At 32.7% G+C, this 14,481-nt stretch overlaps 4 protein-coding genes across 8 annotated transcripts; 2 read left to right on the top strand and 2 right to left on the bottom strand.

Moving 5' to 3' along the window:
* Positions 1-1,325: 1,325 nt before the first annotated feature.
* LOC119830678 (nuclear fragile X mental retardation-interacting protein 1) lies at positions 1,326-4,098 on the bottom strand. Of its 3 annotated transcripts, none has more exons than XM_038353763.1 (3): positions 3,721-4,098; positions 3,194-3,446; positions 1,326-2,120 (listed from the first exon to the last, which is right to left on the bottom strand). In XM_038353763.1, exons 1-3 carry the CDS (start codon positions 3,943-3,945, stop codon positions 1,354-1,356), a joined length of 1,245 nt encoding a protein of 414 aa, XP_038209691.1. In that variant the 5' UTR covers positions 3,946-4,098; the 3' UTR covers positions 1,326-1,353. The 3 variants fall into 3 exon arrangements, with proteins under 3 accessions (XP_038209691.1, XP_038209709.1, XP_038209701.1); XM_038353781.1 differs by having other exon boundaries at positions 3,861-4,098; XM_038353773.1 differs by lacking the exon at positions 3,721-4,098 and adding an exon at positions 3,504-3,653.
* Positions 4,099-4,620: 522 nt separating this feature from the next.
* Positions 4,621-7,100, top strand: LOC119830463. 2 transcript variants are annotated; one of them, XM_038353497.1, is made up of 4 exons: positions 4,621-4,662; positions 4,985-5,076; positions 6,221-6,293; positions 6,930-7,100. In XM_038353497.1, the coding sequence occupies exons 1-4, from the start codon at positions 4,636-4,638 to the stop codon at positions 7,035-7,037; spliced, it is 300 nt and encodes a 99-aa protein (XP_038209425.1). In that variant the 5' UTR covers positions 4,621-4,635; the 3' UTR covers positions 7,038-7,100. The 2 variants fall into 2 exon arrangements, with proteins under 2 accessions (XP_038209425.1, XP_038209433.1); XM_038353505.1 differs by lacking the exon at positions 4,621-4,662 and adding an exon at positions 4,670-4,892.
* A 51-nt stretch (positions 7,101-7,151) lies between these two features.
* On the bottom strand, positions 7,152-8,104 carry LOC119830454 (probable RNA methyltransferase CG11342). Its single transcript, XM_038353484.1, has one exon. It carries the CDS (start codon positions 7,906-7,908, stop codon positions 7,186-7,188), a length of 723 nt encoding a protein of 240 aa, XP_038209412.1. The 5' UTR covers positions 7,909-8,104; the 3' UTR covers positions 7,152-7,185.
* Positions 8,105-12,944: 4,840 nt separating this feature from the next.
* On the top strand, positions 12,945-14,279 carry LOC119839825. 2 transcript variants are annotated; one of them, XM_038366256.1, is made up of 4 exons: positions 12,945-13,313; positions 13,386-13,578; positions 13,651-13,870; positions 14,040-14,279. In XM_038366256.1, the coding sequence occupies exons 1-4, from the start codon at positions 13,041-13,043 to the stop codon at positions 14,044-14,046; spliced, it is 693 nt and encodes a 230-aa protein (XP_038222184.1). In that variant the 5' UTR covers positions 12,945-13,040; the 3' UTR covers positions 14,047-14,279. The 2 variants fall into 2 exon arrangements, with proteins under 2 accessions (XP_038222184.1, XP_038222183.1); XM_038366255.1 differs by having other exon boundaries at positions 14,024-14,275.
* The last annotated feature ends 202 nt before the right edge of the window (positions 14,280-14,481 follow it).

Genomic DNA, 14,481 nt, shown 5'->3' with positions numbered 1-14,481 from the left:
TTATGAATTATTAGGATAATTAAACGAAACAAAAACTATCCCATATCTTAAGCTGGACCAAATTACACATAAAATGAAAAATTCTTCAAAAGCGCCGACAATGTAAATATTTACCGCCTAAAAATATGCTTAGTTGTTCCTCTAACGCCTGTGCCGAAATACCATACTCCGAAGTATATTAGTAATACCCACTGCAATTAATTATTATTAATTGTGAAAAGTAAGCTTGAGAGTTTTTGTAAAAGTTTCGAATTTTCAATCTTTGGCATATAGATATTTCGAGTTGTATATAATTGTGTCCAATTTTTAAATGTGAGCATGCGATACTTTTCGAGAAAATCTGGAAAAATGGCCAATCTGAAACTGGTGGAGATCCCTGTGATTTTTTATATACATTGCTATTATATAATTTGTATGTACCTTTTAGTAAAAAAATATTCGGAAAAAGTATACATGTAATAAAAATAAAATAGGGTTTTTGAGATTTAATGCTTTAACTAAGAGGGTTAAAGATACGTAAAAATAGCCTACAACGTATTGTAAAGTTTCATTGGTGTACTGTTTGTATGTAAAAAGATACAACAAATTATATGACGAACCGCTGCGAAGGTGTTGCATAATTTGAACTTGACCAGTTTTTAATGAATTGTCAGATGTATTCAAATATATAGGTGTTTAGTAAATTTGCGCGTAATGCACTGAATGGTTAAAAAGATATTAGTAGAATTTCAGCACATACCTACTAATTTTCATTGATACACCGACCAAATTCGAATGATCATAAAAAACTAAAAGCGGCCACGCCATACGTAAGGCTAACATTTCACAAATTGTAGTATTATTATACGAGTATGATATAACATTCGGCATAGTGCATGTAATAATTGGGAAATTAGTCAACATGTAAATTACCTATTTTACTCTCTCTTTATCTCCAATCTCCAGGCTTGTTTAAGCCTGATTTACGAAAGGATACTGAACGGGAAATGGTTAAGCAGGACGGGCTCCTTTTATATAAAAAAAGATTCGCATTTCCACCAACAGATTTTTCTTTTGTTTCCACTGCATCAGGATAACAATAGAGAGAAATGAGTGGAACGAGTAAACGAGTTTGACGAGTTTGAAACGGGTCCGCTCCGCTCGCGATGAAAAATGGACTTTAATGTACTAATATTATTAACCATCACTGCCTTTTGTGTTGATGATTTTTCTTTGCTTGTCTTTATGAAAACTGATTAATAATTTAAGATTTATATTTAATGAATAGCTGGCTCCAGGCAAAATAAAAAAAAAAATAAACAATATGTACATATTATATGGATGATTTGAAACATAAATTTATTTATAATATTTTCAATTTTTATTTTCCTTTTTAAAATAATCACTTTTTATGATATATCTAATACACTGCAACACAATGTTTCTTTCTTGGCGTATCTCATTACTTAACAGTTTTTCTAAGAGAGTGGAGGGAATTTTACGCTTATACGTATTTTTAACAATTTTTTTACTATGAAAATTGGCCTGAGATTGTTTGTTTGTAAATTGTTTTTGGGGTTTGACATCTGCCTCTAGTGTTATTCTATTGATAGTGTCATCTTTAGCAAATTTTACTTCTTCAGGTCCACTGTCATTTTCATCAATATCTTGCTTTTGTATGTCATAATCATTTTGAACTATCCTTTCTTCTGCTATTTTTATTTTTTTAATTGGTTGTAGATTAATTACATTTCCTATCGCATCTGAAGAATCCTTTTTGGTATCATCTTCATCAGATGATCCGTAATCATTAATCAGAGATGTTAAGGCACCACATACAACTGGTTCTGACATTAAAGTATTCTTGTGATTGTCATCCATAACAAATACATCATCTTCTATCATATCGGCAGCTATTTCTGGTGCTGGTTCTTTAATATTACTTTCGTCTAGTAGATGCTGAAGGCCAGGGAATGGCTTAAGTTTTCTTGATTCAACAGCAATAGAAATAATTTTACAAATTTTTTTAGGAACAAATTGTTTTTCAGTAGTTTTCAACAGAATGTCCTTCTTTTTTATATCATGTTTCCGACAACTATGATTGTCAAATGGCCTCTTTCTCTTTATTTGTTGTTGCATATCTGAAACATTAGTGTGAAATAACTGATAATTAGGTATCATATCATATAGATATACAACAAACATAGTATACTAATAATAAAAATTGAGTAGTTAATTTTTATTATTAGTATACTACTAAGGTTGTTTGAACATGTTAATTTTAGGATCTGCTAGACCAATTTCAAAAACAAGTCCATTATCTTATATATAAAATTCTCGTGTCACAATGTTAGTCTCTATACTCCTCCGAAACGGCTTGACCGATTCCTCTGAAATTTGGTAAGCATATTGGGTAGGTCTGAGAATCGGCTAACATCTATTTTTCATACCACTAAATGATAAGAGTAAGGCAGAACAGCGTTTGCCGGGTGCAGCTAGTATTTCATAGATATTTGATATCTGAATACCAAAGGATATATGTACCACAGGCAAAGCCTCCACTACTTTAATATGACTCTGATGTAATGTGTGTGTGATGTGATTTTCTTATAATTTATTAATCTAAACTAATTAAAATGCCCTTTTTATCCCCATATTCCTACGGGATACAGACTTACACGGGTGAAACCGTGGGGCACAGCTAGTATTATTATAAATGTGAAAGTAACTGTGTGACTGTCTGTTACTTTACACTTAAACCACTGAACCAATTTGGATGAACTTTGGTATAAAGAAATCGGAGAAAGCATATATGATAGTCTTTATCACAGGAGCATGAAATAAGTGAGTAAAATAAAGGGTCTCTATCTTTTTCTTGTGTGGGCAAAGTACATGAGGCAAAATCTAGTTCTCTATATTTTAATACAGCATTTACTTTCCAGTGTATAATAGTGGATGTTGCTTAAGTTCATATATATATATCTATTGCTTTTTTATGAATCTAGGCTCACCCTAGCAGACATTTTTTTTGTTGGATTTTCAAACTTTGACAGTCATTATCCTAATCCAAGCAAGGACAAAACCAACAAATGCAAAAACATGCCAATCTAGAAAAATAATTGGTGAAACTATAGAACATGACTGTTTTTAAATACATTATTTGAATTTTAGATTTTATAGATTGATTAAATATGTTATTATATGCCCCTCTCACCTGTATTCTTCTTACGAGCCCCCAAAGCCATTTTTTCCCCTCTTTCAATTTTTTCTTTGATTTCGGAATTTTTCTTTTCAATATTGGATTTAGTTGGATATTTCTTCCTTCTATCTTCTCTCCATTTTTCAATTTCTTCAGGATTGTTAAGTTTTGCAATTTTTTTATATAAACCAGTTGAATGCTGCATTTGAACATGTTTAATAATCACTTTTGGATGCGCTATAAACTGACAGCCATCAATATTGCATTTCTGTAAAGAATATGATGCACTAAATAAGATTATTGATATTGATAAATTTAAACACACATTCAAAATGTTCAGTTCACTTTGCATGTACAAAATGGAAGCATTAAGTTTTCTTTATCAGATTACTTTCTCTTAAATACATACAAAGAAAGAAATTTTTAACTTATGTCATAATCAAAATATATGTAACTCAAAGGTGACTGACTGACACAGTGATCTATCAACACACAGCCCAAACCAACAGCTAGTAAATTATAAGACTTTCGTCAAACTATACCTGATGTTGTTTTTTATGGTTTTCAAGAATTTGTTGAGTTCTGAAACCTCTGTCACATGTTTCACACCAGTATTCATCGCTAAACTGATTTCCAAAAGAGTGACTATTACTATAGGGTATGTTTCTATTCAAAAAATTACCATGTGGTCGGTTACTCTTAAACCGTTTATCTCTTAAATTGTGCATATAATTTTCATTTGAATACATATTGTTTGGCCGATACATAATGTTAAGAAGAAGTTGTTATGTAGGCGAGGTTAAAACAGAATCCCAATTATGAAAGCCTAGTTTTGTATGTGGGAGAGAACTTGTGATATTTCTTCACATAATATAATGAAAATTATATTTAAAATATGCAGGGACACACATTTATTTATATTTATATTATTATTTATTTATATAATATTTATATTATTATACTACTCTTTGAACACGTTACTATATTGTTTTGTTACTATATACATCACAGATTAAGAACTAACTTTACTCACTAGTCAATAGAGATATACACTGAGTGTTGCCACCATGTTTTTCTAAAATGAGCAAATTGGCACTCTAATAAGGGCTAGAAAGAGATAAAAATTTATAAAACCGTGTAATCATGAATAATGTAGAAACGAGTACCACCAAAATGCTAAAAATGGACATATATCATGCCAAGGAATGTTTCTTTACGAACTGAGCGTTTTGATTGGCTACTGAAGTTCTAGTCATCACATTAAATGCTCCGACTCAGAATAATTATATTAAGTGATTATGACCGTATTCGCACTTTTTAGCATTCTGATTCATGATTAGGTACTGGCTTTTATGGATTTTTAGCCTCTACTTACTCTTTTTAGATTGCCATGTTGTCCTTTTTAGAAAAAGAAAGTGGCAGCACTGCACTTGTCAGTTACATATTAATATGATCATATGTATGTCAGTTACATACAAAAAAGTGTAAATATTTTGATGAAAATTGGAAATGTATTTGAATCTATATTTCATTAAACACAGAATTTCATAAAACAAATATTCTTTGTGATATATTCTAGTCGAGAATCGAATTTCGTTACGTTGTTTAAAATTGAAATTGAAAATAAAGTCTTAACTTTATCCATTCATTAATTTTCAGTATAATTAGTCGCTTTATAAAATTCATTAGAAAGATGAATAACTCAGCAGCAAAGGTATATTTCATGAGTATAATATAATGAACGTAATATGTGTAAAAGTGCCAGGAATGTACTGAAGTTCAAACATTCCTTTTATCTATTTTCAGGTGGGTGAAATTTTTACCGAGGCTGGTGCAGCTTTTAATCGACTTGCTGAAATGACAATGCTATTACATCCTTTAGCGGACCAGTCAACTAGGTAAAATTATAAAATTTTATGTTTATGCTTTGCATACTAGATGATGGGTGGATACAAAGATATGACTGACTGTTATGGGGTAGTGAGTGGTATAGGGGACTTCCTACCTGTACCGTTTCCAACCTTTGTAGTGGTATGGAGATATCCATGTTTAAATTTGGAAGATAAGAATAGAGCTGCTTAATTATCAGAACGATCTGGGTAGACATTGCTAAACCCTTTCACTTCACCATGGTTCCCACACCTAATCACAGCAGGTAAGGGCTGTCTCCTTCCTACCTGCCTTATTTATTATACATGCTAAGGCTATAACAGATAATACCATTTGGAAAGTGAGCTTATTTGATTTTGGATATTAATATAGTGCGGATAAACACAAGGAATTTTATAATTTTTATATTGTAACTGATATGCATCTTAATAGTTTATCTGTATTATACACATCTATGAGTATTAATACAACCAGTCTGTGAAATTTTGTCTATGTTGTTGGTGTCTTAATTTATTTTTAAATCCATTCTATTGGCTCTCTGTATGTGTATAAACTGGTGTGTGTGTGTCCCATCTGGCGGGCCAATTTTATTTAGTAGGTCACTATGATTTACTTATGATTTATTTATTTATTTACTTTTTTATTTTTATGCGATGTAGATATCCATGTTGAGAAAGGCCCAGACACAGTCCAATAATCGGTCTACTCCAAATGTTTTTCTTTATTTAAAGGCTTGTAATCACTCAACTCTTCTGACAAAAAAGCATAGGTTTTGGAGGTGCCATAGTAGTTAAACATTGTAAGGCCTACAGGAGTACTTAAATTATACTAGTTAACTGTTTGACATTAGGGAAACTTCAAATAAAAAAGGGCTCTAAAGCAAAATGGTGTCTCTGCGTGATCAGTTTCACAAAGGGGAACAGAAAGTTCAAACAAAAATTCAGTAAAATATACCTCTCCCTATCAACAGAACTTGAATTGTGGATGTCTCAACCATTATAAGTAATGCTTATAAATGGCGAACTATTTTTAAATTTTTATAGAAACTTTTAAAAATATAGCATGTTTGTCCGTGTCTTGCAAATTTGTTAATTGTCAAAAGAAAGAAACTTTCAAATTCATGGTACATAATGGAAATTTTATTGCTTACAGTTCTCATACCAAAACACCAGTGAAACGAAAAGCTGCAGATGAGAGACTGCCTACTGCGGGGAGTTCTGGCCAGGTAGTTATAAAAGTTAACAATAAAGACTGTAATACTAAAATATCTAAACTAATTTAATTATAATAAATAAAATTATTAATAGAATACATATTTTATGTTCATTTATATGTAAAAGGCACCATCAAAATAAATATAATATGTTAATGGTGCCATTTAATGATATTGCTACAATATCTTTATTATAGGGAATTTATGTAATATGTGGTCTTTCCTGGCTTTGACTGTGTGACATTTATGTCTTCAGTACTCAGGGGTATATAATCAATGGGGATATGATTTTTAAAATCAGTACAGGTATAGCTCTTGAGATTAGCATGTTCAAAGAAACAAACTGTTCAGCTTAATAATGTTAGTTTAGATTGGTTGATATTGTAGAAAAAATCTGCTATTTTTTATATAATTACACTATTTAATTTGTATATAACAAATGAATTTATCTTTTTGTCTATTAAGTTTTTTATCATTTTGTTATATAATTTGACTGCAGGTATAAAGTCTTGAATTTATGTTCTTTTTTTATGACATTCTATGAAAAATTAAAATAATTTAAAAATATAATTGCAATAAAATTTCAAATTAAAAAAAATGCTTTAATTTAACTTTTTTTGTTTTATACATGTTCTTTTTATTTACCAGGTAACATTGAACATGCTCAATGCACAAGAGACAGAAATGGATACGGAAGAAATGGGTGGCGATGTGAAATTAGAATTTGAGTCAAGCACTGAAGAAGTAGCAACTTAAGAATATATATGTAGAAATTTTTTCATTTTTGATGTGCTTCTTCTGAATATAGTAGTTCAGTTGATACTCTTAAGTTTCATTTGAGAATGTAATATGCTTAGGACATATACATTATTTTAGTTCTTACTTTGCATCATAACTTATGCTATCAATTGCTTTCAAGTAAGTGATAGCTTTTAATTGTCCTGTTCCAGGCAGATGATGGAGATTCATAAACTTTCTTGTGTGTCTCAGTAAGTGTTTTTTCTATAACAGAAACAACATCATGTCTTATATTAAGTTCATTAAATAAATCAAAGTTTGCACCAGCTCTTTTCATTCTTTTTTGTGCGTTTCTGTAACATTTCCATGGTTGTGGCTCAATGATAATAGATTTTGAAATAAGTTTTATGTATTTCAAAAATTCTATGAACTTCTCATCTCCATTGTTAATATGAATCCACATAGTAACGGAAAAACAAAATGTTACATTAAAAGTTTGTTTATTATATTTATTTAAATAATCTTTAATTATCTTTTTACCACATTCAGACATAACATCACATGCAACAAATGATATATTATTTGAGTCGTTTATTTTGGCCCTTTTTATTAGTATTGGATCAATATCTATACCTAAAACTTGAAACTTCAAATTGGGATATGAATTTTCCAAAAATTTTTTCAATTCAATGGTAAGTTCTCCAGAATTACAACCAATATCTAGTATCAAATTGGTATCATTTAAATCGAATTCTGGAAACATGGATAGATGTAGATGATTCAACCGCTCATTTGCACTATGGAATGAGTAGTAATTTATAAAATTTCCAAATCTTGTTGCACCTGGATCTTTTCCATAGAATGATAAATCGTCCGTATTTGATAACATGGTATTAAAACAGTAATATAATGATCTTTCTTCTGGTTGTAATAAATTCTATATTAATTTAATCACTGCCAAAAAACTTTAAACTAAAGTATAGTGGATTAAATGATGTAATTTTTAATAGTTGCTGTATTATAATTACTGAGTATCAAGTACAAAATACTAATGGAAGCATGGACATGTTATGTATTGTACATAAAATCTCTCAATTGTCAATTTGTCAGTGTCAACTGTCAAGTGAATCCGTCATCACTCATCACAGATTAAAAATGAGATTGTTTTGAATAGAAGTAGAGTCGTCGATTGCAAAATTGTGGCAACGCAGTAATACAGAATACTAAGCTTATAGAACTAAAAATATTGAATTAAAATAAGTCATCGAATTGAGAACAGGGAAAGCCTCGGCGTATGCAGTAAGAGAAAGCGATGGGGCGCCACGCGTTGTTATCCGACTATTAACAAATAGCGACGTGACGCTTAAAACAATATAACACACCACAACGCACTCATATATATTTAATGGCCTCAAATTTTGGTCGATTTATATAAAAATAAAGTAATATTATACATTAGAATAGTTTGAATATCTAAACGTCGTAAAAAATAATGTTCCATGGAGCCTGGAGCATGGAGCTTCATACATAACGCGATTATGCCAAAATAGTTGTTCCTGTGTGTCGTTAAACAACATAAATTTAATTAATTTTATATTGCAAGTGAAAGTACGTAAGTTATTTATGTTGCTGTTTTATTTTCTTTTTTTATCAGTCTCAGCGATCCCACTGCCAGGCAAGCAGGCCTTTCTTCCTTGTGAGGGTTCAGATTGTTTCGCCATCTAACTCTGGGCCAACCACGTAGTCTTTTATTCTTGTCGGGGAGCCATATAGTGGTAATCTTCGCCCACAACACTTCGACCATTTTGCAGACATGGCCAGCCCAGTTCCATTTAAGCTCGGTAGCTTTACAGGCTACATCAATTTCTGAGTATATTATGTTTAACAATATTAATTTGTAAATTAAACTTAATATTACATTAGTGGTCTACATATTATATCCTACTCCTCAGCTAATGCTGAATGCTTACCTAATAACAAAACGTTGCTTGGCAGCCACTGACCGACATATATAAACGATCTTTTTCTACAAGATATATAGGAATATATACTTAACAATAATGGAGATGATTTTTGTTAAGGTGAACTAAATGTAGGCAGTTAATTTAATTATAATGAAGCTTATTTTATTTTATATATAAATAATTACCAACTTGCTTATGATTATACTGCTATGCATGTATCGCAATAAATTTACAATAGTTAGCAACAAATTAGCAAACTAGTTCTCTGTTATCAGAGTACCTAGGTGCAGTACAGTGGAACAAAGAACTTCCAAACAGGGTCGGATTAGAATTAAAACATCACAAGAATAGTTTCAAAAGTATTTTGGCATTAGCTATACGAAAGAAAGTGTTGGCTCTCTTTGAAAGTCAAAAAACGTGATAGTGTTAGGCGATATAGGGCTGTTTAGTCGATTATTTTTGATTTTCATTTTGTCCTAAACATAATATAGGGATGTTTCATTGTTTTATCAGTCTTTACAAATATATAATGATCTATGTTTTGATAAAGCCTTTAAGATAATAGGAAATGAGGTAAATTAAACTCTTTCAATTTCCTAGTGGGTAGCGGGAGTATCCTGTTACCGTTGGTAATGTTAATTGAAACTTATACACCAAGTTTCATTGGATATTTATTAATCGAAAAATATGATGCTTATCTAAGGGAGACACAATTATCTTACAAATCGTATATTAGATTTCCATAAGGCCAATGTGGCCAACTTTCTGATTAACGATATAAAGGTGAACTGTTTGTTTTTTTCTGATAAGTCGGTTTCAACGAGAAATTACGATAATATTATTAGCAATAATACTGTATAGAATTATATTACCTGTGTCAAATAGCTTTTGTAGAGCTAATAATAGTTTAATGAAGTATTGGTATTAATTGCAGCTCAGTTAAACTAAAGTTAGCAGCATTCATTGCTATGCAGATGATAGTACGTGTGATGCAGTTTATGCTGGCCAAAGCAATATTTCTCGGGATCGCGTCATTGAGTGCCGGAAAGATCTTGTGTCTAAAATAGAAACTTCTTTAAATGAAGTATCAAGTTGGGGTCGACTAAATCTAGTCGAATTTAACCCAAAAAAGACACAAGTCTGCGCATTTACCGCTAAGAAGAATCCCTTTATCGTAGCTCCCATTTTTCAAAGTATTCCCCTAACAGCCACAGCCAGTATCGGAATTCTTGGTCTCGACATTTCGAGTGATGTGCAGTTCTCCTGTCATTTGGAAGGGAAAGCTAAGTTAGCTTCGCAGAAATTGGGTGTACTCTGTAGAGCGGGGCAGTATTTCACTCCATGTCATCGCCTTAGGCTCTACAAGGCGCAAGTAAGGCCTCATATGGAATACTGTTCCCACCTCTGGGCAGGTGCACCCAAACAGCAACTCCTTCCATTTGACCGCATTCAACGGAGAGCTGTGCGACTGGTTAATGAGCCAAGTCTCACCGATCGGCTTGATTCTTTGTCTTTGCGTAGAGATGTCGCATCTTTATGCGTCCTCTATCGCATCTATCACGGGGAGTGCTCTGAGGAATTGTTTGGAACGCTGCCTGCTGCTGAATTCCACCACCGTACCGCACGTCACAGGCTGAAATACCACCCACACCACCTGAACAGTTGGCGATCCTCAACGGTTCGTTTTAAAAGAAATTTTTTGCCTCGTACTACGGAAATTTGGAATCAGCTTCCGCATGCAGTGTTTCCAGACGTTTACGATATGGGGACCTTCAAGAAAAGAGCTTACTCCTTTCTTAAAGGCCGGCAACGCACACACCATATCCCTGGTATTGTGGGTGTAACTGGGCGACGTGGAGCACTTAACATCAGGTGACCCGTCTGCTCGCTTGCCTGCTCTATCACATAAAAAAAAAAAAAATGCATTTTCTATTTACCGTCACGAAAGTCGTTTATAAATCACAGCGCAGTTCAGTTATCTACTTGTTACTAACCAACTACTAGTTATTATTCATCAATAGATCACCAGTTATTATGTATAATATATAATTCAAGTTATTGATTAAAATCTTCATTGGCCCATAGTATTGGTAAATAATCAACGCAGCTGAAACTTTTGTATTTTCTTGCGCATTGTCGGAGGAATTTGTATGGAAGCACATACAAATAGTAATAATATTTTTTTTTAATACAAAATAGTCTTCTTTCTTGGGACTTTCACCCTCAATCAAAAGGTTTCAAATTGTCAATATTCTAGAACCTACCATTTTTGTTCTGTGTTATTACTTATTACTAGGTACATAGGAGCACTAGGTACTTTTAGCACATATTATTTTCGTAATATAATTACAATATTGTGATTCATACATTGCAATATTACACGAGTTTCTGGTAATAAAAGGCGTACATGCAATATTTTCATCAAAATAATAATCTTTATTTGATTGCTTAAATTGGATAAAATAAAAAAGAGTAGAACGTGTAAAATTTTTGTTGTGTATGTTGAAGTGGAAATTCATAAAATTTTGAAACTTCCTATAAAGTTCATCAATTTGCTTCATTTGTCATCACCGACATCCTTTTGCTAATAATGAAACGGACAGTTTCGTAGAAATAGTCGGAACTGATTTTTCTCCGCAACTACGATTACGATATAATCAGCCCATATATTACGTTCTCACTGTAGGGATACGGGCCTCTTATGAGGGTTTTGGCAATATCCACCACGCTGGCCACGTGAGGACGTGGCAGATGTCACATGTCGTCGAACTTTTAATTCTTCGACATGCCGGTTTTTTCCTTATGTTTTCACTGTTTCGAACAGAGGTGATTTTAATAGTTTGCAGATAAAATGAAATCTTAATTTATTTCTTGCACGCTCGACCGGTCTCGAACCCCTTCACTTTTAAGTCTGAGGTCCAAACCACTGAACCATCACGGCTAGACAGAGAATTCGAATAGATAAATTTAGTAAAATTATCTACTGATATGATGAACGAGAAATTTAAATAAAGTTTTAATTTGTGTTATCAAGTTTTAGAACTGTGCGGCACACACGACGAGTATATTATTTCTAGTTATATTTTATTTACAAAAGTAAATATTCCTTGGGGGATGCCGATTTATTGTTTTAATTTCATTCCACTTATAGAACAAAGAAATAAAGAATTAATTAAACTTCAAGACCAGTATACTATTAAGAACTAATTATTATCTCATCTAATTATTATGATACCATGCTTCATGTTTCTGCTCAACCGCTAATTTAAAAATAAATACTAATTATTTTTCATAAAAGCTTTGTAATCTATTTAATGTCGTTTATTTCATCGTTAACACGATAATAATATTTAACAATATATTATTAACGTTTCGTAAAAAGTATTATTATACGCGATGATACCTCCGCTTCAATTATCATATTAAAATGCGAAATATAATGATTACGATTATATGATAAAAGTCTATACTTATTCTACCGATACGGTCGGAAATTGCTTTTACTTTCCTCTAATCGTGAATACATGTTATTTCCTTATTTCAATAAACATCCTGAGCCACGCCATGTAAACGCATGTTGCCGAAGTGATCACGCAAACTAAATTTAAACTCTACGAAATAAATCGAAATAACACTGAGTATGCGTTAGAGAACTAATGAAAATATGGACTGAAAACAGTCATGCCGTACTAAAAAGTGGGGCCGGCAAAATCTCATGTGCACGCAAATAAAGTGTAATTACAAAGTAACACACACATGAACATTAATGCTGATCGCACACAAGTCTGTTAAAACGCATGTAAGTATTGCTTTTTGCAGTACATTTTATTGGAGAAATTGGCTTGGAAAATTGTTCTCAACCATTTTCAAGTTCAGTTACGTAAGTACGCGTGCAGGAGAACTGGTGCGGAATAGCGGATGTTCGGTGATGCTCGTCGACGTGGTGCCTGCCGTTATAAAGTCGCTGCCACTGCTTCCACGGTCAGTCGTTGTTAGACCAACCTCGTTTTGCGTCAATTTTTAGTTTTTAGTGTAGTGTGCTTAATCAAAAAGGAAAATGTGTTCGATTTTACGGATACCTTTAACATTATTTATTTGTGTTATCGTTGTCTCCGGCCATGTTCACGGACCGAGAAGATCTCGAAGGATGGATATTGAGGACTATGCACGAAATGAAATTGACAGTGGTCGAGCTGATGAAACCTCATGGTGGCCCACAGCAGAGTTTGCGGTTCTACAAAAAGTTTACGACGATTGCAGTGCGCAAAAACATTTGACCACATGCCTAAAGGGCAAGGCTTTAAATGCACTTACGAGAGCCGTAGAGCAGGTGACTCGAGTGAAATAGTGAACTTCTAGTGCTAAGTGAAATCAATATCTAATATATAATTGTGTTCTACAGGAAAACGTACAACTTGCTGACGGTTTGACATTGGTGAAACAGGCTGATGCGCCGGTGGCGTCTGCCGAGCCTCGCTTCCTGCCTGGGATGACTACCGAAGAAAAACTCGATAACATGCTACGAGCGAAGTTCGAGCAACTGCTTAGCACTCATACCATATCCATGGACTTAGCTTCGGAAGGAAGGGGTAGAGGTTTGTATTTATATTAATAAAATAATGAATTTATCAGTGAAAGAGTAATCATTAACATTTTATTTTGTTCAGGGAAAAAGGTCCTGCCTTACCTATTGCTCGGTATTTTTACAACTGTTAGCATAGTAGGAGGTATGGCTCTGAAGACCTTAGCTGCAATTGCTGGAAAAGCCCTCATTGCTAGTAAAGTAGCATTAACGATTGCTGGCATTATTGCTCTGAAAAAACTCTTCAGTCACGATGGAACCACAGGGGAAACCACTTTCCAAGTACATGCCGATGGGCATCATAGGTAAAATCATCATAAGATATATTTTACGAATTAATAATTACTAAGCGTAACAATAATAATGGCAATTGTTGTCAAACAAAAGTAAATTGTTCTTAATTATATTTATATTATTGATTAACAAAATACAATTCTAAAATTATTTATTTATTCCAGTTTTCTTTAATTCTAGTCTTTAATTCGAAGGCGCAATCTTTATGTGGTGAGGCCTGTGAAATCTAAAGAAGAGGATCTTGACTGGTTATAGACTGAGAAGAAGCCGGTTCGGAAATTGGTCTCACTCATGTCCTCATCATAGTGTTGAAGATAAATCTATACAAATAACCTCAAACCAAAGTACCGTCTAAGTTTTGGACACTGCTTAGATAAACCCGTTGTCTACATTTGTTCTCAAAGTCTATGTCAGTATAAATAATTTATTGTAATTTATTTATTTGTGACGGCGGTTCTAGGTGTATTTAAATGTAAATTAATTTATAAATAAATTTAAGAAGAATTAACATGAAATGTACCGGTGGTTTTATTCAGAATTATTACAATTATCTGTAATCGCATACTATCGATCGCAAAATGCTCTCCAATTTATTGGTATATCATGAAAAATACATTGAACG

The sequence above is a fragment of the Zerene cesonia genome, chromosome 1, assembly GCF_012273895.1.
Source record: "Zerene cesonia ecotype Mississippi chromosome 1, Zerene_cesonia_1.1, whole genome shotgun sequence".
Classification (NCBI taxonomy): Eukaryota; Metazoa; Arthropoda; class Insecta; order Lepidoptera; family Pieridae; genus Zerene; species Zerene cesonia.
Note: the sequence above shows the minus strand (reverse complement) of the source record. Positions and strands in the feature narration are given on the sequence as shown.

Coding starts and splice junctions, on each gene's coding strand:
- LOC119830678 (XM_038353763.1), bottom strand. CDS start 3,945: ATGTATCGGCCAAACAATATGTATTCAAATGAAAATTATATGCACAAT. Junction 3,447..3,720: donor ACCATAAAAAACAACATCAG/GTATAGTTTGAC, acceptor TATTCTTTACAG/AAATGCAATATTGATGGCTG. Junction 2,121..3,193: donor GGCTCGTAAGAAGAATACAG/GTGAGAGGGGCA, acceptor CTAATGTTTCAG/ATATGCAACAACAAATAAAG.
- LOC119830463 (XM_038353497.1), top strand. CDS start 4,636: ATGTATGTCAGTTACATACAAAAAAGT. Junction 5,077..6,220: donor TTAGCGGACCAGTCAACTAG/GTAAAATTATAA, acceptor TATTGCTTACAG/TTCTCATACCAAAACACCAG. Junction 6,294..6,929: donor CTGCGGGGAGTTCTGGCCAG/GTAGTTATAAAA, acceptor TTTATTTACCAG/GTAACATTGAACATGCTCAA.
- LOC119830454 (XM_038353484.1), bottom strand. CDS start 7,908: ATGTTATCAAATACGGACGATTTATCATTCTATGGAAAAGATCCAGGT.
- LOC119839825 (XM_038366255.1), top strand. CDS start 13,041: ATGTGTTCGATTTTACGGATACCTTTAACATTATTTATTTGTGTTATC. Junction 13,314..13,385: donor TTACGAGAGCCGTAGAGCAG/GTGACTCGAGTG, acceptor TGTGTTCTACAG/GAAAACGTACAACTTGCTGA. Junction 13,579..13,650: donor TTCGGAAGGAAGGGGTAGAG/GTTTGTATTTAT, acceptor TATTTTGTTCAG/GGAAAAAGGTCCTGCCTTAC.